Raw genomic sequence first — 24,875 nt, forward strand, 5'->3', positions numbered from 1 at the left:
ACCAGTTCTTTAGATCGACTACAACAAGAAATTGAGTTACAGTTGCATATATAGCAAATCAGCCTTGATACTCCATTCAGAAAACCCCAATATGTGCACTCCCCTCAACCAATTGTCGATTTCACATGTGCAGCGGGCTAACCTGCTGAAACGAATCATTATCGGACCATGACTCTGTTCACTATCGCAGTCTATCACTTACATGGATAAATAACAAGGCATGCAGTTAAATATCAGTGTCTTCCCTGTGCTTGACTCACTTCTTGCAATACTGTTTGTGTGGCTTCCAGGACGCTCGATGCAATGGTGAGTCTAGAATTAAGCTCTCGAGCCACTTCGGGGGCTCGATCTGCTTCAGCAGCCTCGTTGTCCGGTGCAACCACAGTGTGAGAGTCTCGTTTTATGTCTTCAACTTGCTCGAGAATCTTTTGTCGGAGAAAGCGCAGATGCTCAGAAACAGCCTTGGTATAGTCCACCTTGGCACGATTCAGGTAAATTCCAAATAGGCATGGGTCTCTCAGGTGGTTTCTCATGATTTCTTTACGTCTCATGTCACTTCCGGTCCCTGGGAATATTGAGTCAGATGTGGACCACGCAAGTGTGCTCATAAGCTAACCTCCTTCCATACTACAGGCTGCATAGACTGGGCGCATCAGATCTCCAATATAGGAGCTGTCGTGGCCTTCAAGCATGTCGCGTCTCATTTTCCTAGTAATATTATAAGTCAATTGCCCATTACTCGCATTCGAGGTGTAGACTGACCATGTGTCCTCAATAATCTTGCTGATAGAATCCTGGACATGATCTATGATACAGCTCTGGCGGAACTCCATATTGTCCAGAAAATTATGCATGGCTTGGGGGGCCAACGAGACATGTTCTAAAGAGTCTGTCAGTGTCTGGTTCGTTGTATTCCTGTCACTAAAGTTGTCAATACTCCAGGGAGTCTTACGGCGTAGTTTCCTACAGACACTGTTGAAAACCGATATGATTACCTCTGACAGTATATCAGCCTGTGGTTCTACCCAAGCGTTAATCGTTTCCCATCCCGGACTGAGATCCTGTCGGGGCTTTTGAACCAGTTCATCGTTCCAGCAATGGAACCCGCCAGCTGCTTTGGTACCATGGGTTCCATTTTGGCGACAGAACGCAGCATATGTACTATGATGCCACTAGAAGGTTTCCGTTAGAATATGTTCAATTAATGACTTTTGTGTCACGAGGACTTACAGATGACCATCGTCCGCTCACACTGAGACAGTTATGCATCCACTCGGATCTAGAAGTAGCTATTTCAGCGTTAGGAATTGAGATCAGTGGAAAGGATACTAATTGAGGGAACTCACAGATGATATGGAAGATATACTGACGAAATGAGTTGTGCAATGTTTCTTCAAAACGACGCACTTCTGATTGGTGTGTGACCAGCTCCTATTAAGCATTAGAAAGCTATGTTTGTATTCGGTCCCTTACAGAGATCCTTCATTGGTTTGATTCATATGACATACATTATGGAGAGTCACTTCCACATCTTCCAAAGCGCGACTGAGCGTAGCTGCTCTCTCCGTCGTAATTGTATCAGACCCCGCAAGTACCCATTGGCGAATAGAGCCCAGGAGTGCTGGAACTTGGTGGGTCAGAAATGCCCGTGTTGCACGTAGCCCAGCCTCCGCTGGGACTAACTGGCAATAGCGTCTCAAGTCCAAGATCCCACTGAGATTAAGGTAGGCTTCTGCTGAGTCCGGCGGGTCTTGTCAGTGATCTCTGTATAGTGTGTTGCTGACACAGAAGACCTGGATGTCATTGTACTTGTCAGCGAGCTGGCGTCTCGCGTTCTCGTTGCGCCGATTTATCAGAAACACTTGGATTCTAGTAGCATCATCAGTATTTTAAGACTTTTCGGATTTTTGGGATGCTTTACTCTAGCTTGAGTTCACTTTCTTGGCGCCTGTCGCTGTGTTAGTCAGTTGACTTAGCTATTCAGCGAGATAATATACTAACTCGAGATCATATAGTCGGAGCGCGTTTCTTCCTTGATCTCTTGAAACTGCCTTCACTATTCGTCTCTTAGCTTGTCTGATGCTATTCTTCAGCTCTGTGGCTCTTTGGTTGAACTGTTGCACAATTCGAGCAGCCGGGCCCTGCTCGCGAGTTGACTCTTCGAGTGAAACATCCTTCAGAAAAGTCAGTTTCTGAATTCATTGCATACAGATAAATAGATACCTCGGATTGGGTGCAAATGATTCTTTTATGCTGATCCTTTCTGCATCTTCGAATGATATCGAGAATTGATTCGTCCGTGATGCATCGCTTGATCGCTGCTACTATGAAGACTTCATCGCAATTGTGGGCCATATACCTTTCTGTGGCTCTCACTCTGGCAAAATTGAGATCTCGTAGGCCTATTGTCCTTTAGTCTCAATACGCACGTAGATATTCTGATCACCCAATCCTACCTGGCAGGTCGGCTAGCACTAGACCGGTCCGCAGTATCGAGGAGTCGAGGTAAACCCTATATGTTTTAGCATAGTCTTCTATCAAGGTATTTTCCTTATCAAACCTTATAATCTTAATGAAAGGCCATAGCACTGGTCGCTCATCATCGAACGAATCTGCTGTGAGAAAATCAAGATTCTCTCTGCACTCTTCCAAGTTCCTTGCGAGCTTCATGTAACGCATGGTATTTAGCCCGCCGGGCTTTTTAGCTAGTTCGGCATCGGTCCATTCTTCAAGCTGTGCTCGAATGGTACCTTCAGCACCGTCCTCTTCATTAGCAAGAAACTCAATTCCCATGTCTGGTTGATTCTGGAAAATTGTTTGAAGAGTCTTAAGTGCTTTAATCGCCGAATCTCTAAGTTGCTGTTGCTCTTGAGTTGAGGTGACATCCTGATACGCTGATGTATAAAACTGTCTAACGCTCCGTAGAAGTTCTTGAAGAAGCTCGCTCCTTTCTTCGGCGTTCATGTAATCGGCTTCAACTGTATATGGTTCTTGGTGATCGTCATCCACGTTTCGGAACTCGGTAACTACACAGGTGCAAGCAGATCCTTCGCCACTCTAAAGTAACACATTAGAATATGTCAGATTTAATCAATTGAGATCTATTGTGAGAAACATACCGATCTTGCCAAGTTGATTTGGTCCAGAAGACAGTTTATCACAGAGCTCTTCCCTGTTAGGGTAATTAGCTATCTTTCAGAAGTGAAAAGTGATATTCGAAGCATACCAACTCCAGAATCGCCAATAAACCCAACAGTTCGTCTTTCTGGGTATTGAAACTCGCTTATCTTCTTGGTATCACTGCGTAATTTGTGCAAGCTAGAGTTTGGATCATGGGCTAGACCAGAGGCTCCCATTGCATGCACCAGATCTGCTAAGTGGCTCTTCACATCCTTGAGGCCGGTTTGTAGACGCTGGTCATAGATAGGCGCCGAAGGGAGAGATTCTTGGCGGACATCATATAGTTCATCATCAGCATCAGAACTGCGTTCAGACTCGCTCTCGTCTGCTTCGATTTCAGGTGTCTTCGGCGGCGTCTCGGAGGTGTCTCTGGTTGAACCCCCTCCTAGGGGGGAAGAAGATAGCGGCGGAACTTCCTTTCGAGAATTTCCGAAGTCATCTCGGTCCACAAAAGTAGTGGAAGCTGTAGGCGATCCGCTTGACGAGTCTTTTTTGCGAGAAACTGGAACAATAATACGTCTTGGACTAGGTGTAGCAGTATGTAGACTTGCATAGGTAGAAGGTATATAAAGAGGAGTCGAGCTTTCAGAGTGGCCAAGGCTTTGCATGTTTTGTCTCGGGGAAGATAGTTTCGTCGGTGTCACTTGCGCTCCCGTCGAGGATGATCGGTGGTAGTTTCGGGAGGATTCAGCCTGGCTGCCATCCTGAGAAGATGTTGGGGTGAAATTACCCTCACACGAGTCTGTAGTGGAAGCGAGACTGGATGCCATGTTTGGATACCGTCTTAAGAAAGAAAATAATTCAAGGAGTAGAAGATAAGGGGCCACTTTATGTGTCCTTGTCTTCGGAAGTCCCGCATTACACACGCTACGCCAGGAGAAGGCTACTGCAACCTGCTGCGCCCGGTTGTTTTATTCCAGGATAGCTTCAATATGGCGCTTAGCGATAGGAAGGAATTTGACCGTTTCTCAAAGTTTGAAACCGACCAATATTTGTGACAGAGGCTAGGTGATTATGATTGGAACACAGGCGAATTTCCAGCTTTCAGGGAGAGTTATCATCCATCGGTTGTTCGAATGTTTAATTTGGCCCCCAGAAGTTGATTGAAATTGGCTACGGCGTACCACTTTGTCTCAAAGAGTGACAATGGATTCCGTGCGCTAAAGCTGCATCGTACTTTTGTGCCTACGGCCACTTGAGCCCCTCCCATTTTTCCTCATGGTCACGTCTTGTGACAATCTAGCTCAGTAATCAATGTGATAATATCTAGCACTCTCTTGGGTGCGCGAAAATTTTACGTCAATGTTCTCTGTCAGAAACGTTAGATTGTATGTATCTCCCTTGTTAGTTGATTGCGGGGATGCTGGCGTTTTTTGAGCGAGTCAGGGATCCACTTGTTACGGACCCACAGGGGCCGCTCCGCCCGCGGAGCAACAATCAGTTCCTCGAGGCTACGTTAGTACGCAAGTCACGTCAATGGCGTGATATCCAGAACCATGGTCATCTATGAGGATAACTTTTAATCAGGTAATGAGGTCCTGGTTTCGGTAAAATCACAGTGATGAGAAGGAGGATTTTGCTGGACAGCTGCACTAAGGTCCTAGAACGGCCCTAAAACATCATGAGATGGAGCTGAGAGAACAATGAGATATACATGAGGGGCGAGAAGGGAAGAGGGGGTTGGGGGGGGGGGAGTGAATTTACGCTGAATCTGCAGTAGTCGTGGGTCTCCCACATGATTGGGCCGACATAGAGGGTGCGTATTAAAGATGTTGCCTGGATGCCTTAGGGGTCTTCGGGGCCTTCGGGACCTTCTGGTAACAGATGATTTGGGCCTAGCACCTGTGGTGTCGACTGCAAGACTGCTCAATCCGTCGCTTCCCAAGAGATGTCGTTGCTTATGAAAATCTCTGCTAGACTAGGTAGATTGTCCAGTGGCTGAAATTCACCCTGGCTCACCATGCCCCTGGAAATGTCTTCGTAAACATCAGTGATTTCCGATTTCCATTCGAGCGCGTGGAAAAGAAGTCAGTCTGTTTGAATATAACCTTCGTTGTTCAGTTTCTGGTCTTTCCTAGGAATAAAAATATCGATTCTAGGAAGAAATGGGCCTTATCAGCCTGCCGCAATGTCCCCAGATTCACCGAAGTTTCTGGGTTTTTGGCCCACACTGCTAGATTGCAGTTGATATAGTCTCCCCAGTCCCCGCGGGTTTGAAAAGCTCTAGTCACCGTGAACCCACTTAGTTTCTCCCATGGTTGAGACCAAAACCCCAAGTTTAAATACTGTGACTGGGCCGGACCCGTGGGATAGGGATGAAAAGACGATGAATCCAGCTAGTATTTCTAAAAGCCCAAAAGATGTAAAAGCTAACCTCTAACCAATGTAACGCAATGCGGGGATCCACGGCCCCTCATATACCTACATCTGACGCAATTGCAGTGGCCAGTCGGTCAAAGCTGGTGTTCAGAATCTCCACAACATGGCCCCATGGATCCGCAACATATAGGCACTCATCATCAACCCTAATAACCATTTGACCAATCTGTCTTCCTCCAGCCTCCGTCATAGTCTGTGCAAGCCGGGCAGGATCCGAATCAGTCACACAGATGTGAAAGAACCCTCCGCGGGTATATTCGAACGGCTTTTCCGGAGTAACTGGAGCCGGGTCCACGAATTGGAACACTTCAAAGCCGATGCCGTTGCCAGTTGCCAGGTAGGCAATTTTGACCTCGTTCAGATCAGGCGGATATATCTGAAAGATACCCGCGCTGGGGTCTTCAGCTCGCTTGATGTGGATTATATTGCCGATAAGTTGGAAGCCGAGGACCCGACTGTACCAGTCTACTACGGCGTCGATGTCGCTCACGGATATGGCAATATGGTTGATTGGGCGACTCTGAACTCTCTGCAACCTGTGTTACTAAATGCTCGGAACATTGCTCTTCATAACCTACCAATGACTTGATGTCCATCATTTTTCTATTATCTGAGCAAGCCTTGTTTTCTGTCTATTGTGTCCTGTTCTTGTCGAAGGGCGGAACAAATTGACATCAGAATTCACGTCCGCTAAATGGCTGCGCATTATATAATCACGAAGTTATTTATTTTGTTGCAATGGCGCTGATACCCCCCTACTCTGAAGTGGCAGCAATTCGCAGTGTCACTCGTGCCATCTCAGTTGCCTGGATAGACGGTGTGAACTTCATATTGTCAATCATATATTCTAGCTCACATGCCTATAAGTGCATACACAGGCTCTGACGTGGCAATCTTTGGCAGTTCTTACTGTCGGACCACTATCCGTACGCACTACTACGAAGGGAACCAATTAAGTGCATTGATTGAAATACTCTCTGTGAAACCACTTTGAGAGGGTCTCATAGCCTCCAGGGCTAGTATTGGCATTTTATGATAGGAGTATCAAACGGACCTGGTTTACCATACAGAAACACGAAAGACTGTAGACGCTGAATCATCCCTGTGCTGAGTGGTAAAATACTACCTCCTAGATTGGCAATTGCCTATATCCTCGGAGATATCGATTTCTCGATTACCACATAGTATACAAATCAAGATACCCAATGCGATTGAAAGAAATGAATCTCACATGTTCCCGCGGCTCCAGTCTCATGGCTCTTTGATCCTATTAATGCATTAAAGTATAATCCCGGAGTAGAACACATCTATCACATACATATTGCAGATCGTCAAGGGCGCTGCAAACTAGCGGCCTCGGCTATATTCTTTGATACCCGGATCGGTCAATTGGGGGGCTTCTCAGTCTCATCCTCCGTCCATCTTCGCCTGGATGATCAGCTAACATGTTCTGCTTTGACTTGACTGAGTATAAGCGATTCTGGTCGTCCCATCACTCTTCCTTCGGCTCACCTTTCCTCAAATTTCGTAAATAGCGTTCCGCACTTCCCTGCATTACCTCATTCCCCCTCCATACGTTAAGCTCCATCACATAGTAGGAACTCGCATCCCATATGACGAGTTCCGCTGTCTTTGCATTGGTGCCGAAGTTCCCCGAATACATATATCCGTGAATCAGGGCCAGGTGCAGTTGTCGCCCGTCTTCCTGCAGCACTCCAAGAAGGCGAGAAATTGCATTAGCGATAATGTGCCGGAGCGATACCCCTGTACTGCTTTTGTCATGGTTCACAGAATCAAGAATAATATTTGCCCGGCATAGAGCATCATTTGGTTTGGTAAACCTGTCCCGCCAAAGTGAGGGGCCAGCGTAAATATTTATTAAATTTCACAGTCGAATCTGATACAACGAGTAACGCACATAGGATTTTCTTCCACAATGTTGTATTATGGCGTAAATTCATGCACGCCAGAAAAACAAATGACTCACCTTATCTGACTGCATTTCTGACGCCTCCAATAAAAGAAGAAAACGCAATCATTGTTTTTTCCATTCTGATGCATGATGCAAAGTCCAGCCCCATCACATTATCTAGGTTGGATCTATCAAGTCCACTTTTCACACCGCCAGTCAGATTCGAAACTGGTGGTTTGGCATTTTCCTACCTATAGCGCTATGCCAGATTAGAGAGAAGTAAGATTTACATAAAAGAAGGAATTCGATAAAGGAGGGGTAAAAAGCATGCCGAAATATGTTTGTAAGGGCAGGGATTATATAATCTATTACAGTGAATACCCCAATGTGTTGAGCTTTGGAGATCTTCAAACAAACTACTCGGTACCTAGGTAGACATCATTGCTAAGGAAGTTATGAAACCCCAATTTGCAATCCGTGCAGCCACATTAGAGTACCAGATGATTGTCAGGAGAAGCGACAACAAGTAAAATCCAACGAGTTAGGGCACCATGCAATTGGTTCAACCTCTATTGGTAGCATTTTCGTACCTGAACAATCATCATGTGGGCGTATGTGTTATCACCAGTCAATGACAGTCTAGGTCTTGTTGAACTAGAAGTAAATTTCGAGATTTACTATGTTTACAAACTTGGCGCCAAATCAATATGCATGGAGTGGAGCTTTTCAATAATATTGAATAGAGCAATGGAATACAGTATTTGTTTGAAATGTGGCCCGGATGAAGGAGCAGGGATTAGTTCGCTGTAGCGTAGAAGTAGTCTGTCCATGCTTTCGATCCGTACTTCGAGAATCTCTTCGGCTGCAACCCTACTTATTGCTCCCCCTGCGCCCCCGGCCCCCAGAATTGACATCACTTCAAAAAACATCTGTTTCAATCAAGCTATGTCAGGAAACAATTACTCGATTCCTCCTGGATCCCTAATCCTGGTTACCGGTGCGAATGGGTATATTGCCTCTCACACCATCGACATCTTGCTGAAGGAGGGGTACAAGGTCCGAGGTACCGTGAGAGGGCCTAAGCCGTGGCTAAACAGCTACTTCGACGACAAATATGGAAAAGGTCGATTTGAATCTGTCCTGATACCGACGTTGGATGATTCGGGCACCTGGCTTCGTGTGATGGAGAATGTCTCCGGAATTTTGCACCTGGTAGGTCATTGCAAGGGTGAGTCGAGTTCTGTATTAATTTAACCCAGGCATCGGACTTGTCCTTTGGTTCCGACCCCCATTCCGTGATCCCTTGGGTCAAGCGCGCAACTTTGACTCTCCTGGAAGCGGCAGCGAGCCAGCAGTCTGTGAAGCGAGTTGTTCTCACTTCGTCATCAGCTGCTGCGCTCATTCCAATTCCTAACGAGACTGGGATCCGAGTGGACGAAAGTAAGCCTTGGCTCCTCATTCAGTCCACAGCAGAAGGCAGGGCTGTTTTCGGATACTAACATATCATATAAGATACGTGGAATGAAGTTTCCATCAAGGCGGCTTGGGCAGAATCAACTGCCGCCCAAGATAAAGGTTACCATGTATATGCAGCCTCAAAAGCAGAACAGGAGCGAGCCGCATGGAGATGGGTGGAAGAGCACAAGCCGGGGTTTGTATTCAATGTCGTGGTGCCGAATACCAATGTGAGTGTACATATACTTGATCGCCTCTGTCGAATGGCATTAATTCTGCCCAGTACGGGAGAATCCTTCTTCCTGAAATCGGAGGATCCACTATGGCCTGGTTGTGGGGACTTCTCAAGGGGGATGATAGTCTGATAAGCAGATTCCCTCCCCGTAAGTGTCCCCTGCATTTGTTGAGAATTAGTAATCCATGGCTCTAACCAGAGAACCTCTTCTTGACAGAATGGTTTGTCAATGTGGAGGACACAGCTCGTCTTCATGTGGTCGCTCTGCTAAGTCCAGCTGTCAAGGGGGAAAGAATATTTGCCTTTGCCTCTGCCTTCAACTGGACGGATATCATCAACATTTTGAAAAAGCTGAGGCCCAACAACCACTTGATTCCGGAGCCGCCAGCGAATGAAGGGCGTGACTTAAGTGACATTGTTCTGTCCCGCCGAGCGGAAGACTTATTGCGGGAATTTTTCGGACAGCCAGGCTGGATTGGTCTAGAGAGGAGTATTGCTGAGGGGATTGAAGGCATTGAATGATTCTACGCATGGGTGTTATGACCCTTAGTAAAATTATATCGATCACGTCCTCGCGGAAAACTCTCGCCGCCTAAGATCGAGGTCGTGAAAGAAGTACCGCAGTCTTCCCTTTATAGACTCGCAAAGAAGGATTTAGTGTTATTAGTGTTTTTAAAGGTCCGATCAAATCTTATATATTAAGAATGGTAGGGTGCCGCTCGGAGCAACTGTCTGTTTCGCGGACAAGCCGGATTTGCGAATTATCGAGTACCAGTCGGCGTCGCCGACTATCCGAGACTAGTATCTGTGAAAGGTGGTGGTTTTTTATTTAAGTACTCCTTAGCTAGCCTATGGCTTTGCATAAATACTAAAAAATGTTCTTTGGGCGCACACACCCAAGGCATTCCGATTTACCACGGAAACGAGGGAGGTGGACAAACTTTCATATAGGCAATATTTGTTGAACTAGGTATCATGTGACACGCTAGTATTGACTGTGATCTGTCCTCTATCTAATTTCTTGATACTCGCACCTCATATGACAGCGGCCAACAAATGAGCGCGCAAGATGAGCAACGATTCATTCCACTATTTTTTGCAGCTACCTGCAAAGCTACGCCGTATGATCTGGATGCACTGCCTACCGTATCGTATAGCAGAAGAAGACCCCCCTAGCGACTTTTTTGAAGGCTACCAATCCAAACATGTCTGCTCGAACCTACGTGTGACACTCCAAAACGCTCAGATACCGGTTATTGCATACGTTAACCGCGAGTCTCGGCAAGTCGCACTAGAGCAAGGACGCTTGTTAGAGCCGGCTGACGTGAGAACTATAGAGTCGCTAGGGGTGCAGCCACATCGAGATGTGCTGCATCTTAACTGGACACGATCACGCTATATTGACTGGGCAGTTGATTCAGATGCTCCAGGCTGGGTTGACGAGTTTCTATTACAGGCGAAGGATCTTGGGATATGGCCTTCTATCGCGACTGATCTTATTCACATTTTCAATTTGAAGGCAGTGTTAGATTGCGCTGGCGATGCTGATACGCTTGGCAGCCATCACCCTTTTCATTTAGGTATACGGGATATACCAGAAGTTCGTTATCGCAGCAGAGGAGGTGGAGCGGATGACGTACGTGAGATGGTTGATATACTACCTTAGGCGAAAGGTTAACGCAGTAAGCTAGACGTAGCTATGGCGGCAGTCTCTCCCCATATCACTAGGGAAGTTGCTTTAAGGTCTGGTCTATTCGGACTACTAAGCGATGCGCCTGTTCAGATGGTTAATGTTGAGGATGAGGTTCGGTTGAGGGAATTCCAAGCACTATACCGGGAACACGCATTAGAAAAGGAACCGGTCGTGCAAACGCTTTTCGAAACATTTACTAGTTCTCTGTTCAGAAACGCTGTGAAGAATTGGAAAAGAAAAGCTGAATGGACTATCCTCGCGTACATGTGGCAGTCAGCTCGAGACAGACATCTCGATATTCTTGGGACGAGCCCGAGCTCCGCTTGGCTGCCTTACCTGCCGGAGCAAGAGTACATTTGTATGGACCAGTATTTGCCCAATGATCAGCACCCGTGGGTGAAGCATGCTAGGCAGATTGCGCTCCAGCTGGGACTACGGGTCATGGTGCGATATTGTACTAATGAGTGTTACATAAGGAAGTGACTTCCCAAGGGCTTTGCGTTCGAATAAAGAATAGTAGATACCAATGCAGATTCTTTCCTTCTAAAAAAACAACGCAACAGTGCATCATGCATTGCAAGCCTCAGCAATATGTTTATGTACATCGTCCGCCTTGTTGATAGCCTGGATATGGTTTGACGATTGTCTCACGCTGTTTTCCACAGCGAGCCAGTCCCTCACCCACTTCTCCATCCCCTCGTTAAATAGAGGTCCCTTAGCAGTAACTCACAGCCCTAAACATGACGATCTGATAATCAAAACCTCTTTCGGGGAATACTAAAGATTCAATCAAAGCATCTTTTTTTCGAGGGTTGGGTATACCATAGCGAAGCTAAGGCAACTAAGCGAGGCTTGAACGAGAGATTTCTTTGTCAGGACACTAACTCTCTATTATACCTAGATAAGCTGAACTCTATTGTGTTATGGTGACGGGGAAATCTATACACATTAAATAAAATCAGGTAGCGGCTATGAGATTACAGCCGATGGATGGATGGATGGTTGGATTTCATTTACCCTGCCCCCTCGCAATCAAGCGATATGCAGGCTACCACTATTGTGTAAATACATGATTGTGTGTTCCAATGAGATTATTCCAAAACTTCCTGAACGGTGAACTTTGAGCCTCACCTGGTAAGGCCTGTGATTGTCTCCACTTCAACCTGTGAGAAGGCTGGGATAACTCCACTACCCCGGTATTATGGGTCTCTCTCCATAGAGACCATGATGGTGGGTTTTTGGAGTTGTCGGCACTGGGATTCGAACCCGAGAACCCCAGAAGATGCGAGGTGACCAACTCCGCACTTCTGTGTCAGTTCCACTTTTCTGCGGGTTACAGGGCGTAAACCACTTGCCCTGCTACCGAACAACACGATGAAGGAGGGCAGGGGTGCTGGGATTCGAACCCAGATTCCAGAACTGCAGTTCTGAAAGCTTCCATGATGACGACACTAACCAAGTGCGCGCCATCCACACCAATGAGATTGCAACCACTCGCGAAATTGGCTTCACAACCGGATGGAATATTAATGCCCAATAAACTCAGACATTCCAATGCGTGCATCACTATATTAGACATTGATGATAGCTCCTACTGAGTTAAGTCGGGGGAACAAGATACAGAAATTATCATACACCGACTTTCCATTTCTTATGCTGAACAAGGCTTTAGAGATACTCGGCAACAGCGTAGACGTTATGCAACCAGATCGCTGCCACTCAGGACTACACACTTTGTGGTGACTTTTTTGTGAAGGGGCATGGAGGCAGGCAATAAGTGAGAGAAGGTTAAAGTGGAATACTCGGAATGAGCTTTTCGTCATTTCATTTTATCACCAACCCTGATCCGGGCCTTGAGGCCTTGTAGGACACAATTACGACAATCGTAAGAGCTAAAGAGTGGGACTGGCCTTCTGGAACAGGCCTGAGCCAGCACCAACCTACTTTTCTCGACTTGTCACATTCAGCAGGCCACAACAGAGCTGGAATATTCTCGAGCATCGGCATAGGTGTTATCACATCACTATGTGCTACTCTAAATATTCCGACGGTCAAGCTTTATGCTCACCTGGACTGGTGACTGATGGACTGCAATACCATGGTCTAACCACTCCAGGTTTGAGGTCTCGAAAAGTGTCATCTCAAAGCGTGAGAACATCACAGCTAATAAAGTGTACATTTCTAGCCATGCCAGACTGGGAGATACAGATTAGCTAACACTTCTTGCGGAAAAAGTGTGGTGGATGACCACAGCTCGCTGAAAGACCTACTTAATTCCAAGACAGGCACGAGGGCCCTTGCTGAATGGCAGCAAGTATTTTTCAAGTTTTTGACTTTGTGAGCCCAGCCATCGCTCTGGATCAAAATTCTCTGGGTCGACAAAGATGCTTGGATTGTGGTGGATTGCATGATGACTTGCAGAAATAATTGTCTGCATTGGTAGTAAGCAAAGTACAGGAGATAAAGACGTAAGGTCTTAAAACGTACGCCGCCAGGAAGAAAATGAGATTGTACAAATGCTCCCTTAGGAGGCACCACACGGGGAAGTACACCAGGGACTACAGTGTACAAACGCATGGTTTCTTTGAGAATCGCTGTCTGGTGAATGTGTCAGTATAGTAGACGGTAGGGGGCATGAAGACTACTGAAACAAATACTTATGCTTACTAGATATGGTAATTTCTGGACATGCTTCCAGTCATACTCCCCTTCAATACTTGACTTGGCCTCTTGGAGTTCAGTCATAAGCTTCATCAATACATCAGGAGATGTGAGGATATAGTAAGTCGCAGCCGCTAGTGTGAAGCCTATCGGATCAGTCCCACCAAGAATGAACATGAATGCCTCATCGATCAACTCATGCATCTCAAGTTCATTGCCGCCTTTGGCACTATTTGGCTCAAGAAGAAGATCGAAGATAGTTTTACTACCATCTTCAGCAATACCAAGCCCGTCAGATTTCCTCTTGACGGCGTCTTTGACCAAAATTTCGGCTTGCTGTTGGATATATTAGCGCCATAGGTAAACTGATAAAGAGTAAATATGTGTTCATGCATACCGCTCTGAAATTCTTATATCCCGGGATCAGCCAAGCAGCAATTGTATCTGGCATGTTCAAAGCCATCCAGTTCAAAAAGGGAAAATGTTTCACTGTTCGTTCACCAGTCAGAAAACTCAACAGCATAGTTGGTATCTTGATCAAGTCTTACCCAACCAGACATGAGAAGTAAATTTATCGATGCTGTCTATCAATTTGGGCTGTTCTTTCCCTGCATCTAGCAGGCTCTGAGTTTTACCGAATAATAGTTCACATGTAATATCTGCCTAAGTTGTACAAATTAGAACAGGAGCTAGCTTTACCTTCAGCTGAGGAGAGTGCTCAATCGTCTTGGAAATACAGTGACTGACCGATATAGAGCGATAAAGCCGATTGAGATTAATAGGCAAACCCTGCTGCGCCCGATTTGCAACAGATTCGGCCGCTTTTCGAGCCCTTCGGATAATATAGGGCGCCATTGAATCAATGGCCTTGACTGAAAACATGGATTGGACTGTGCGACGTCGTGTATGATGCCTCTCAGGGTTGAGTATGCCGACAATTGACTCATTAAACAGGGACTTGTAGTAATATGGTGCCTTGTAATAGGTTGTCCCCATGTGGAAAATCCTGTACAGAATTGATATTATCGTCCTTGACCTTCTTCACGGTGCAAATTCCTTACTCTCCATAGAAATTCGGGTCATTAACATGAACATGGTTTGGCGAAATTCGGATGACAGGTGAGTCTTGATAAAATTTGGTCAGAAATTTAATAGCTCGTATAAACACTGAAGATTCTCACCATATTCTTTATGTAATCGCATAAAGTTTTTCACATAGGTCCCATCACAAATAACATCGTGGTAAAACTCGTACCAAGAGGTGGCGGCTGCTATTCGTAATCCTGGTATCTTAGCAAGAGGATGGAAGTAGAGTCGTTGCACAAGGCAGAAAGCAATGGTAAAAAACAATATTATAAGCATCGCCGGGAATGCTCGAGCAAGCAGATAATACGAAAATAGGGGATTTATCTCAGTGCGAGGTGCAAGGCTGTGAAATTTTTCCATGGCTGGAACTTGAGCTGCAGTAAATCCCTGAGGTGCTATTATTGAGAATCTCAAGGGGTCGTTTCACCACTTTATATGATAACAATTTCCTTTAGAATGTAAGCGTCAAGTATCTTTCATGAAAATCGGTGCTAGCAGTCCAACCTGAAGCCCCAATTTGAAGCAGACCTGTAAGCCTGCCCAAAGCCCAATGTGGTACGGGGTGACTTCATTGGTTTCCGCAATGGTCGGAGACTGCACCTAGACATGCTTGCAGCGCTTGACTGACGTCCAGAATTTCTTCCACGTGTAATTATGCAGAGCAAAAGTCAAAGGATCAGAAGGATGTCGCATCAAGGCCCCAGGTCTTGCACATATGCCCAGGTCCCCCTTATCACACCAATAGTCTTGAGGATGTCATCATAACAGTTGTTCTTATCTGACCCTTTCCGTATTCAATACTGAACAGCCACCTACGGTATGCAGTACGCTTGATTTTGCCCAACCAGTTAAACATTCTCATATCTTTAAAATACCTCTTGAAGCGACAAAATAAATTATCAGTTCATGTTTCACCGCTGTTTTGGCGATCCTTGGGGATACGATCGATCATGCAGTTGATGGTATATGCTGCAAGCTCTTGCATGAGTACAGCGGACGAGAACGGCATGCGGGCACAACGTCGACTCAGACATGTATGGAACGGTGATATTAAAAGCCATTCCCAATAGATATACGGTCCAGGCTACCTCGGGTATGTAGGCAAGACGCAGTTCGAAGAGCTACAATAGGATCAACAGGTAGGCAGCATGGCCCACACGACTTCTTTCCGTAGTTAACAGATTTATGATATCTATAGACCGAACCGAACGGCGGTCTCACGATGTAACGCTACATGGGTAATTGGTAAGTCCGAGGAGTGGGAATTTTAGCGTTTCAGATATACCTGCTTCAGGTCCACTCAAAATCTTGGCCAGACCCACTCGGGTCTACATCTGGCCTATATCACATTGTAATGTCGAATAGGAAATGGGCTACGAGCAAGGATCTGTCTTCAACTAACTACATTAGGCTTGGCGTTACTCGAAATACAGTGTGAGAAACTGATTCCGATCCGCCCTGTGTCTTTACCGCCGGTAGCGGCATCTCCGTGGATCAAATAAACATGTACTTTCACAATTGATGTAGCCAGTATATCGTTTGCGAAGTTGGATTAAACCATATCCCACTAGGCTGGGTACGGATTCGTATTTTAGTCTGGCTGGGAAATCAATTTGCGAGGGGCCAGAGTAAATTGAGTTACAAATTCTACTACTGTATCCAGGAACTTCAACGGGGATATTTCGGTTTCGGCTACCTGCGCGAACGCCTATGTTGCACAATAGGTAGTCAGTTTCTTAAAGGGCCACAAGCTATGGATTGTCATGGAATACCTATCATGAATTTTGCATTCCATCTCGCTGCCTTTGCGAGCCTAAATCGGCCAGAGAGGGAGAAGGTCTTGTCACCACTCATTGGTCTGGAATAAATCATCGACATGTTTCTTTCTTGCCCCTTTCTGCGCATACTCCATGGTCAAATATTGCCATCTATTGAGTTTGGCATTACTTATATTTTGTAAAGCAAATAAAATGCAGTAAGAAAAATCGAGATATTCCAAACGGAGGGGAAAGGACACAGTAATAAGCTTTAAGCCATAGGTTGAGAGACAGTTCGTTTGATTATTCCACCATCAGAGCCGTGAATTACCATGTCAGCAAGCTTGTAGCGAGTTTGGTTCAAATACCAAGCTATATAGCCTTGTACGAACATTTCGGTAGTCTTTAATATCTCAGGTTCGTTCGATAGTACAGCACGAATATTCTTCAAATTTTGAGCAGTTTCTCGACACACCGAGCGCAGTGAATCAGAAATAGTGAGGCCGTGAACTTTGGAGTAGTTGCAGATGTAGTTGAGTCGCTCATTCGATACCATTGACTCTTTGTAGAAGGATAAAATGTCGTTCCCGTAGTTGATAAAATTGCATAAATCAGGAAGAATGGGAAGATAACACTTCAAATATGATTCTTCTGGATAGATGCCCTCGGGAAAAACGAAGTGGGTGTGAGGCTCTGCATATCCTGTCTTTAGGCGGAAGTAGGAAGGAAAGTTGAGAGCACCGATGGGAGGCACCATTTTTCCATCATAGTAGCATTCTAGGAGACATCCATTGATGAACTCTATTGTCGCTTTGGCAATCATTCCCCTGGCGTAAGGACCGTAATATTGGCCAATATCAGGTAGAAACTCAACCAGAGACTGAAGGATGGAACAGGGTTGTGGCTTTCCACAAATCAAATTGGTCTCGAACTCCAAGAGTGCATGTTGAAGCTCCTTGCTAAGATCATCAATGAAAAGCACGTAGGTCGAGAAGATGCCAATTGCCACTTGCGCCTCCTTGGAGACAAATGGGTAGCACAAGCCAAGGCCTGTAGACATCCATTTACCCATCTGAACGGCCTTTTGTATTTGATGAGGATGCCATGGCTGGGACTCAAAATATGCCATGACTGGTTGCTCCAACGAGAAATCGTACTTCGCTGTGGGCATTGTGAACCCGATTTCCCGGAGAAATTGTGACAAGATTTCACGATATTCATCTATAGACTGATTTGAAGGATTCATGATCAAACACAAATTGGGTGTTAAGTGAAAGGCTGGAAATATGACGATGGGAAAATACTCAGGACATGTCGAAATAAGGAATTATAGGTTAATATATAAAATATATCTTGGTTATAACAAACTAGCACTCTGTTTACATCCAGTATGACGTTACTCAAGTGGTTTTCTAGATTTTTGATTGGTTGACTGATTTTCTGTCTTCAAGATACAGAACTGCAAAGGATACGAGACTAGTTTCGGTAAAGGGCGCATGGGCTAATAAGAAAAGGATATTCCAATAATTCTTCCCCGCCAAGCAACTAGTCGATGGTCTGCAAGTCGAGGTTTAGTCTTAATGCAAAGGAGTCTGATCGCAGCATTATTAGCCGATTACGAACAAATGTTTGTCCGCGCTCGTCATAATCTTCGATGTATAGAAAACTTAAAACGCATTCGACGGTGTCATCATCAAACTCCGTCCAGTCAATAGCACCATTTGCACCATTCGTCCTCCATGGGCCGTTGATACGAGCTTCCAATACCGGTGAGCCGTTAGTAGATAAAGCTCCGGGGTTGACAGCCCGTCGAGCGACCCGACGCGCTTCCTCCCTAGCGTGCGCTCGTCGTTATTGAAGCGCCAGCACGAAGAATGCTGGGACAGCGACATTTACAGTAAATCCAATTCCAGCCGCACGCAGCAGGAAGCGTACAAAAACGACTGCCAGTTGCTGCTTACCGCTATGAAGCGCTCGCACACGACAATTACCTTCGCGCCCGAGCAGAGTATAGACTTCTTCCCCAGTCACCGAATATGCAAGCTCACCGTCCGCAACCAGCAGAAGGTTAGCTGCAGCGTCAAGACGCAAAGTGTGAATCGCGCCACGATGGGCAAGTCCCTGGGAGAGACGCTTGACGCATACCCGTCGCTAGGGCAAAATAGTGGCTGGGGGTATATCACGGGGAAACCGAATCTGGCCTATATTGTCGAGCCTAATCAGGTTGCGCCACCTTCGTATTCGCCTAGTTGCGAGGATGGTGGCTTCTCTGGAAGCAGTAGCAGCGGTTAACAAGATTCATTAGTGGCTAATGGAGACCTATTCTGGTGGATTAAAGCTGGAGCGCGGATATTGCTTATCACGTTGGAGGAGGTTATATGAGCCTTTTTAAATTTAATTCTAACTTTCCCTATATTCCCTAAGCCTTGGTGATACTCATGTGAATTCGGTTTACTTATATCTAATTTATTCAAATTATTGCAGGTGTTTGAAGAGTTGGGTCCAGGCGGGGGTGTCATGGTCCGAAATTCCTAAACGGGAAATTGGTCCAAAATGCAGTTCTTAGCCATACCCGTGGCACTGAACACCCTACCCCTACCTGCAAAGGGATAGAGATAGCAGAGTTGTTTAATACGTCTCATTGGCCCATACATCTTGGTTCCGACATCTTCCCGGCGGATATTAGGCTGGTCCATCTGCTTGTGCATAACAGTATATTCGATATATCTATTTGTTGGACGATAGCACGATGGCCATGTCATTCTCGAATGCATCGCCAAGGTTGTCAGAAATTGATGCAGCGGCTTTAGCCGCCAAGTTTAGTTGATTCATGGTTTCGTACGAGTTGATACGCAAATTGGGCGATTACGAAGTGGGAGGCCTCTTTTATTCTCTCGTGTGTGGTTCCTGGGGTAAATAGTGAGCTTTCTACCCCGGATAGGTCAATTTGATAGAATAAGCCGATAAGCTAGAGGGCTTATAGCCTAACAGCAGATATGAGAATAGAAAGGGCTAAAGTAATAGATGATATTGGTCCAGCTAGCAGGAGATGCGTATTCAGAAGAGAGAGGGAGTGAGGGAATGGATTCTGTCGTGCATAGGCATACAAGACTACAGTAGAGAAGAAAGGGTGACCAGGATTGATGAGAATAGGTGAGATGATGGTGATGATGAAATTTAACTAGCTGCCATGAAGCTGCGTCTATATAGCTTCATGGGACAAATGAATCAAAGAGATGAATGTTAGAAAGATCCACCTAGTAAGAAACTTTCTATAAGCAACGGAAGATCTGTCACTAATGCATCATGATGGTCAAACCAGCTGCCATGAAGCTGCAAGCTACATGGGAAAAAGAAAACAAAAACATGAAGGCTAGACGGATCTAGTAAGAAATGCTCCATAAGTCAGGGAAGATCTGTCACAAACTGCATGAAAGCACTATCATTGCTGCATTGCAAACTACGTGTAACTACTATCAGGCCTGCCACCTGAGGTATCTTATCAATTCTCTCGCTATTAATCGAAAGCTTTTTCTTTAGAGAACATACCTAGGTAGATCATACAGGATGTTCAAGCCAGCGTAGCAATAGCCCATATATTCCCTGTGTAAAATATTCGCGGGTGTTGTGGTTGGCGGTCGAGTTCATCATGGTTCTTAGTGGTCTTAACGTGGCTTTCGATCATTTGAGATTGTTTCTTTCTACTTTCTATATGACATCAATAAGCTTGATCTTTATACGTACGGTTCTTTTCACCCCTATCTTTTCCTCATCAAGTACACGAGAATCCCCCCCCGGGAAAATTATAACTCTACGTTAGAACCAAGCCCTGGACACTCTCAGTTTACTACACTAGGCTCTGAGTCCATGATGATCAACTGGGAAAAACAAGAAAGATAGTCAAAGAAAGACATCTAAGGTGTTAGGATACTTTTTGGAGACTTAAACGTGCCTTCAAGCTATCGTCTTCATTCCCCATTCTCTCTTTATGTTACAATAACAACAAATACAACCGAGTATAGAATTCCAGGACGATTAAAATGTGCTTTGAATAAATTTTCACTTAAATAAGTTATAAGAGCAAGAACGGATTATGGTCTAGTGACTCGAAGGAGAAGCAAGTATAATAAGAGAAAAAGTAGCGGTTCAAAGGAGAAGTATGGCATGATAAGAAAGATCCGAGTTGAAGACCAAGAGAACCCGCAGACGTACATAAGCGACAGAAAATGTTGTTGTAGTATCTTCCTTTCAGGCTTAATTACCGAGTTGCCATAACTATATGGTCGCAGCTTTCATATTGCGAATTGAAGAATGAGTGAACTCGTCATTGGTGGTGTGAATCGAAGTATTTCCATCTATATCTGATCTTACGGGATCAGGCTTTGTGGTGATGATGGACAAATCGACAGCCGGAGAGGGGTCGGTATCTCCGCGGTAACTGCTCCTTTGACTCGATACAAGATCATGAAGGACACAACAACGGCATCGACGCATTTGCCAATTTCCAAGAACGATACTAGTGGAATAGACAATAATTGAAACTATAACACCGAGACTGTAGTATAGAACAGGCAGGTACTTGTCTTCCATTTGATGTCAGATTCTGGAAATGGGAGAAAGCTGTACTCATTGAATTCTCTGCTTGTCAACATATGGTCATATGCGCAATGACGATTCATGGACGTAATGTAATAATCAACAACCCTCAATCAAAATTATCCGTGGAAAAGGTTACGCTATTGGTGTCTCAAAAATGGGTAAAGAAGATACCTAGGTAAGATGTCATGTTGTTAGAGATGCATCCCGGCTTCTCCGGTTCTTGCTCTCTTGATTGCTCCTGCACCTCTTCGGCTCTCTTCTTCTTCTATAGCTCTCTGCACTCCGCATATCTCAATCTATCAACATTTCATGATGCATTTTAATATCTCTATCGCACATATTATTATGTTTGTAGTTGAGGTATATCCATGTGGTGATTATGTGAAGCTATGTAGTGGAGGGGAAAAACGTATTATTTTCTTTCATATAAAGATCAATACTTGCTAAAGGGAAGTGTTCCATAAGGGTCCTCATCACCATATATGCTTCCTTGCCTACGAAGGTGCATAGGGTCCTCGGGTCAAATGTAATATATTCCCAGTATTTATGCCTGAGGCTTCAATATGGTGCCTGATCTCAGACCGCCTTTTTGACCGCTCCATACCATGTATTGTAAATGAAGCTATTCCCATCTCTCATCATTGATATGAAGCTATTTCTAATCATTAAATGCCTCCATTCACCAATTTAAACCCTCATAAAGACGAGATTCTTACTCTTCTCTCTGAAAAAATCACACATGAAGCTATTCGCACCCTCTTACAAGACAAACACCACATTAAAATCAGCCGGTCAGGCCTGAAGAATCGCCTCCGAGAATGGCACTCTACACATCCTACTCCTACCTCTACCCTTACCCGGCGATTCGATATACAGGATCGAGTCCTAGAGCTTCTGCCTGTTTATAACACAAGTGAGATTCTCGCGATCCTTGATAAAGATGGTACACCTTCTTCAATACGCACTGTGCGTAGAATCCGGGAGGATCATAAGATCAAGATGCGTCTTTCACCTTTTGAGCGACAGCAACAGGTCTGTGATATTGAAGCTATCCTCATTAGTGAGAATATTATTGGCGATATTGAGGACTTTGGCCGCCGAACTCTTTACCGTCATCTCCGTGCAATGGGATTATTCTACACTGAGTACTGAAGCCTACTATATATTCTTCTACAGTGCTAATGTTATATCTTTTAATTCATTAACAGGAAGCAAATCGCCAACGTCTATCGACTCCTTCGTCCTGATGCTGTTAACGGTCGACTTCCTGGTCAACGGAGACCACGAATCAATTACGTATCACCGGGACCGAATGATGTTTGGCATATTGATGGGCACATGAAGCTTGAACCTTTTGGTATAGAGATCTATGCTGCAATTGATGGCTACTCTCGATATGTTATTTGGGTATATATCGGGCTAAGTGCTCGCACTTCGATCAGCGTTTTGAGTCAGTGCCTGAAAGCCTTTACGGATAATGGAGGGTTTCAACCAAGGAAGATCCGGTCTGATCGAGGCACTGAGACTGGGCTTCTTGCTGATGCACAATATGAGCTTCGCAAAATAGCAGACCCAACGGTGAAGATCAACGACTGTTACCTATACGGTAGGAGTGTTGATAATCAACGGATCGAGGCATGGTGGGGACTTTTATCAAGAGCATGTACTGGTCTATTCCATGTAAGTTATGTCGACAGCGACAGCGACAGCTATGCTAAATAAATAGGGATATTTCCACCATCTCCATCGCGATAACCTCTTTACAAAGGACTGTATCCCCGAGCAAGTGTCTCTTCTTGCTATCTATATGCCAGTTATTCGACGCCGAGTTCATTCATACACTACTAACTGGAACACGCACCGTATTCAACACCAGAATTCACCAGGTTTTGTATCAGGGAGACCATCATTCAACTACTACTATTCTAATATAGCAGACCTTCGCTGTCCAATCAACTCAGACCGAACCTCGGCTCAGGCGCAACTATTCCAGAAGCTACAACAAGATGTACGAGGTTGGGATTCTAACGAGTATCTTCCTCTATCTACGCTCGCTTGGTGTCAACAACAGCTTGCTGAAATTGGGGAGCAGCTAGCGGGGATACCATTTAACCCTGAAGATCCGGATCTCTGCTTTGTTGGGGACCAACAAGCACCATACCGAGCGGTGTACGAGGCATTACGGGAGCGAGCGTTTGCGCACTGGGATGCTGGTCGAGATCCAATACTCGACGTTTGTGCTAAGCCGATTGGTGCTGCTAATTGGCGGCCTAATGTCTCAGAGGAGATGTAATGTCTCGGCAGTAAGTGGTTGGTCATTATTATAATACTCATCTTTATTAACATTCCCTATTAATCAACTAAGGATATCTATAGATACGTTTTACATCGATCCTATAATGTCAGATATACCCTCTGCTGCTGCTATTGCTGCCTTCATTACCCAATGGCGGGAAATGAATACAGTAACGACTTCGCCAGCGACAGCGACAGCGACATCGACACCGACACCTATAGCGAGCGCACCTCTATCTTCGGCCCAGCTCACAAGCACACCATTTTCTACACTTCGCGGCGCAGTCAGTAGTACTAGGCTTGCATACGGGCAACACCAGCAAGCTACTCAACAAGTGGAGCGGGAGGTGTCATTCATTGTAGTGTTTTATCTACAAACAAGCCCAGATACCACAGAACTAATCCCAAATGGTATAGTATCGTGATCTAATATCGCGAACCCGCGGATACTAACTTAACCTTATTATACTAGCTACTACAACGATCCGGCTCCCTCCTTACGACCTCATCGGCGACATCGACCATTTAGTGCGGGAAAAGATACTCCCTGAGCTACCTGGGATCGTGACGTTTAAGGCCGAATACACAGACAAGTTCTATCTCGCTGACGCGATGATAACGGGTGCAGGAAAAAAGCTTCTTCCTAGGTGGGTTCCAGGAATCAAAGCAGATTTCCTTGGCACAGCGAAGCAATTTGTGGAAACTATTCGCACTGCGAAGTTACATATTGTTGTTGCGCGGTACGAAGGGCAAGTGTGGAATTGGCCGGATACCGAACTCATTACAAGACCCCCTCGGCCAGCGACACCGGCGCCAGCGACACCGGAGCTAGCGACAGCAGAGCCAGTGTTCAGAGTACCACCATTCATACCATCTTCACCAGCATCACCAGCATCACCAGCAAGAAGCGTCCACGTTATCAGAACAGTACGGAAGCGAGGTCGATCTCAAACACAGGAGTTAACTACTCCGCCACGTCGGAGCCAGCGGAGGAGGGTACGGAGGTGAATAAAAAAATGTGGTGGGACAACATGGGGGTGCGTGATGTTTTGTGTGGTAGGAATGGCTTCATCGCCAGGTCCTGCGGGTGCGTGACGTTTTGTATGGTAGGAATGGCTTCAATATTGCAAAATACGCAATTGTCAAATGAAAATATATTCAACGCCTGATTTTGGGAATAAATGCAGTTTTATGTAGTGGGAATAGCTTCAATATTATAAGATACGCAGTTTTGTCGGAAAAAAATTTCTTCAACGCCTGAATCTGGGGATAAATGCAGTTTTATGTAGTGGGAATAGCTTCATTTTATTGAACTTGAGCATTTGGGCAATTCTGGTACTTTGCTTAATAAGGCATTTGTTATAGTAATTCATGTATTTTAATTTCTGCCGGTCTAAAATAAGGCACCCACAGGCACCACCAGGCATCAATACCAGGTTTAAATTACATTTGACCCGAGGACCCTATGCACCTTGGTACTTGCCTTATCTTTGCAAGTATAAAAGAAATACTAACGTATTACACAAGCGAGCTGGCCACCCCACCCAACCTACTAATTTCAAATACATATATCTTAACCAAAACTCCATTAAATTACATACCCGTCCAAAAGTCTGTACTCAC

The 24,875-nt window shown here is 45.3% G+C and overlaps 8 protein-coding genes across 8 annotated transcripts; 4 read left to right on the plus strand and 4 right to left on the minus strand.

Annotated features, from left to right (window-relative positions):
* Positions 1 to 121: 121 nt before the first annotated feature.
* N7529_004965 (uncharacterized protein) lies at positions 122 to 3,950 on the minus strand (the record flags this gene model as incomplete). Its single annotated transcript, XM_057240492.1, has 15 exons — positions 122 to 145; positions 261 to 565; positions 617 to 708; positions 763 to 1,172; positions 1,231 to 1,289; positions 1,347 to 1,431; positions 1,509 to 1,682; positions 1,785 to 1,869; positions 1,922 to 1,948; positions 2,002 to 2,174; positions 2,377 to 2,402; positions 2,457 to 2,512; positions 2,561 to 3,057; positions 3,120 to 3,172; positions 3,227 to 3,950. 15 exons carry the CDS (start codon positions 3,948 to 3,950, stop codon positions 122 to 124), a joined length of 2,790 nt encoding a protein of 929 aa, XP_057099787.1.
* Positions 3,951 to 5,593: 1,643 nt separating this feature from the next.
* On the minus strand, positions 5,594 to 6,158 carry N7529_004966 (uncharacterized protein; the record flags this gene model as incomplete). Its single annotated transcript, XM_057240493.1, has 2 exons — positions 5,594 to 6,088; positions 6,138 to 6,158. The coding sequence occupies 2 exons, from the start codon at positions 6,156 to 6,158 to the stop codon at positions 5,594 to 5,596; spliced, it is 516 nt and encodes a 171-aa protein (XP_057099788.1).
* Positions 6,159 to 8,416: 2,258 nt separating this feature from the next.
* On the plus strand, positions 8,417 to 9,683 carry N7529_004967 (aldehyde reductase; the record flags this gene model as incomplete). Its single annotated transcript, XM_057240494.1, has 5 exons — positions 8,417 to 8,683; positions 8,731 to 8,911; positions 8,984 to 9,156; positions 9,210 to 9,309; positions 9,361 to 9,683. The coding sequence occupies 5 exons, from the start codon at positions 8,417 to 8,419 to the stop codon at positions 9,681 to 9,683; spliced, it is 1,044 nt and encodes a 347-aa protein (XP_057099789.1).
* Positions 9,684 to 10,230: 547 nt separating this feature from the next.
* Positions 10,231 to 10,827, plus strand: N7529_004968 (2EXR domain-containing protein; the record flags this gene model as incomplete). Its single annotated transcript, XM_057240495.1, has 1 exon — positions 10,231 to 10,827. One exon carries the CDS (start codon positions 10,231 to 10,233, stop codon positions 10,825 to 10,827), a length of 597 nt encoding a protein of 198 aa, XP_057099790.1.
* A 33-nt stretch (positions 10,828 to 10,860) lies between these two features.
* On the plus strand, positions 10,861 to 11,337 carry N7529_004969 (uncharacterized protein; the record flags this gene model as incomplete). The annotated part of the gene is made up of 1 exon (XM_057240496.1): positions 10,861 to 11,337. One exon carries the CDS (start codon positions 10,861 to 10,863, stop codon positions 11,335 to 11,337), a length of 477 nt encoding a protein of 158 aa, XP_057099791.1.
* A 1,552-nt stretch (positions 11,338 to 12,889) lies between these two features.
* On the minus strand, positions 12,890 to 14,511 carry N7529_004970 (cytochrome P450; the record flags this gene model as incomplete). Its single annotated transcript, XM_057240497.1, has 7 exons — positions 12,890 to 13,049; positions 13,125 to 13,285; positions 13,342 to 13,452; positions 13,522 to 13,851; positions 13,913 to 14,004; positions 14,064 to 14,178; positions 14,263 to 14,511. 7 exons carry the CDS (start codon positions 14,509 to 14,511, stop codon positions 12,890 to 12,892), a joined length of 1,218 nt encoding a protein of 405 aa, XP_057099792.1.
* A 2,118-nt stretch (positions 14,512 to 16,629) lies between these two features.
* On the minus strand, positions 16,630 to 17,529 carry N7529_004971 (uncharacterized protein; the record flags this gene model as incomplete). Its single annotated transcript, XM_057240498.1, has 1 exon — positions 16,630 to 17,529. The coding sequence occupies one exon, from the start codon at positions 17,527 to 17,529 to the stop codon at positions 16,630 to 16,632; it is 900 nt and encodes a 299-aa protein (XP_057099793.1).
* A 483-nt stretch (positions 17,530 to 18,012) lies between these two features.
* On the plus strand, positions 18,013 to 18,650 carry N7529_004972 (uncharacterized protein; the record flags this gene model as incomplete). Its single annotated transcript, XM_057240499.1, has 2 exons — positions 18,013 to 18,134; positions 18,197 to 18,650. The coding sequence occupies 2 exons, from the start codon at positions 18,013 to 18,015 to the stop codon at positions 18,648 to 18,650; spliced, it is 576 nt and encodes a 191-aa protein (XP_057099794.1).
* Between the last annotated feature and the right edge of the window lie 6,225 nt (positions 18,651 to 24,875).

Source organism: Penicillium soppii (genome assembly GCF_028829465.1).
Source record: "Penicillium soppii strain IBT 18220 chromosome Unknown utg000004l, whole genome shotgun sequence".
Classification (NCBI taxonomy): domain Eukaryota; kingdom Fungi; phylum Ascomycota; class Eurotiomycetes; order Eurotiales; family Aspergillaceae; genus Penicillium; species Penicillium soppii.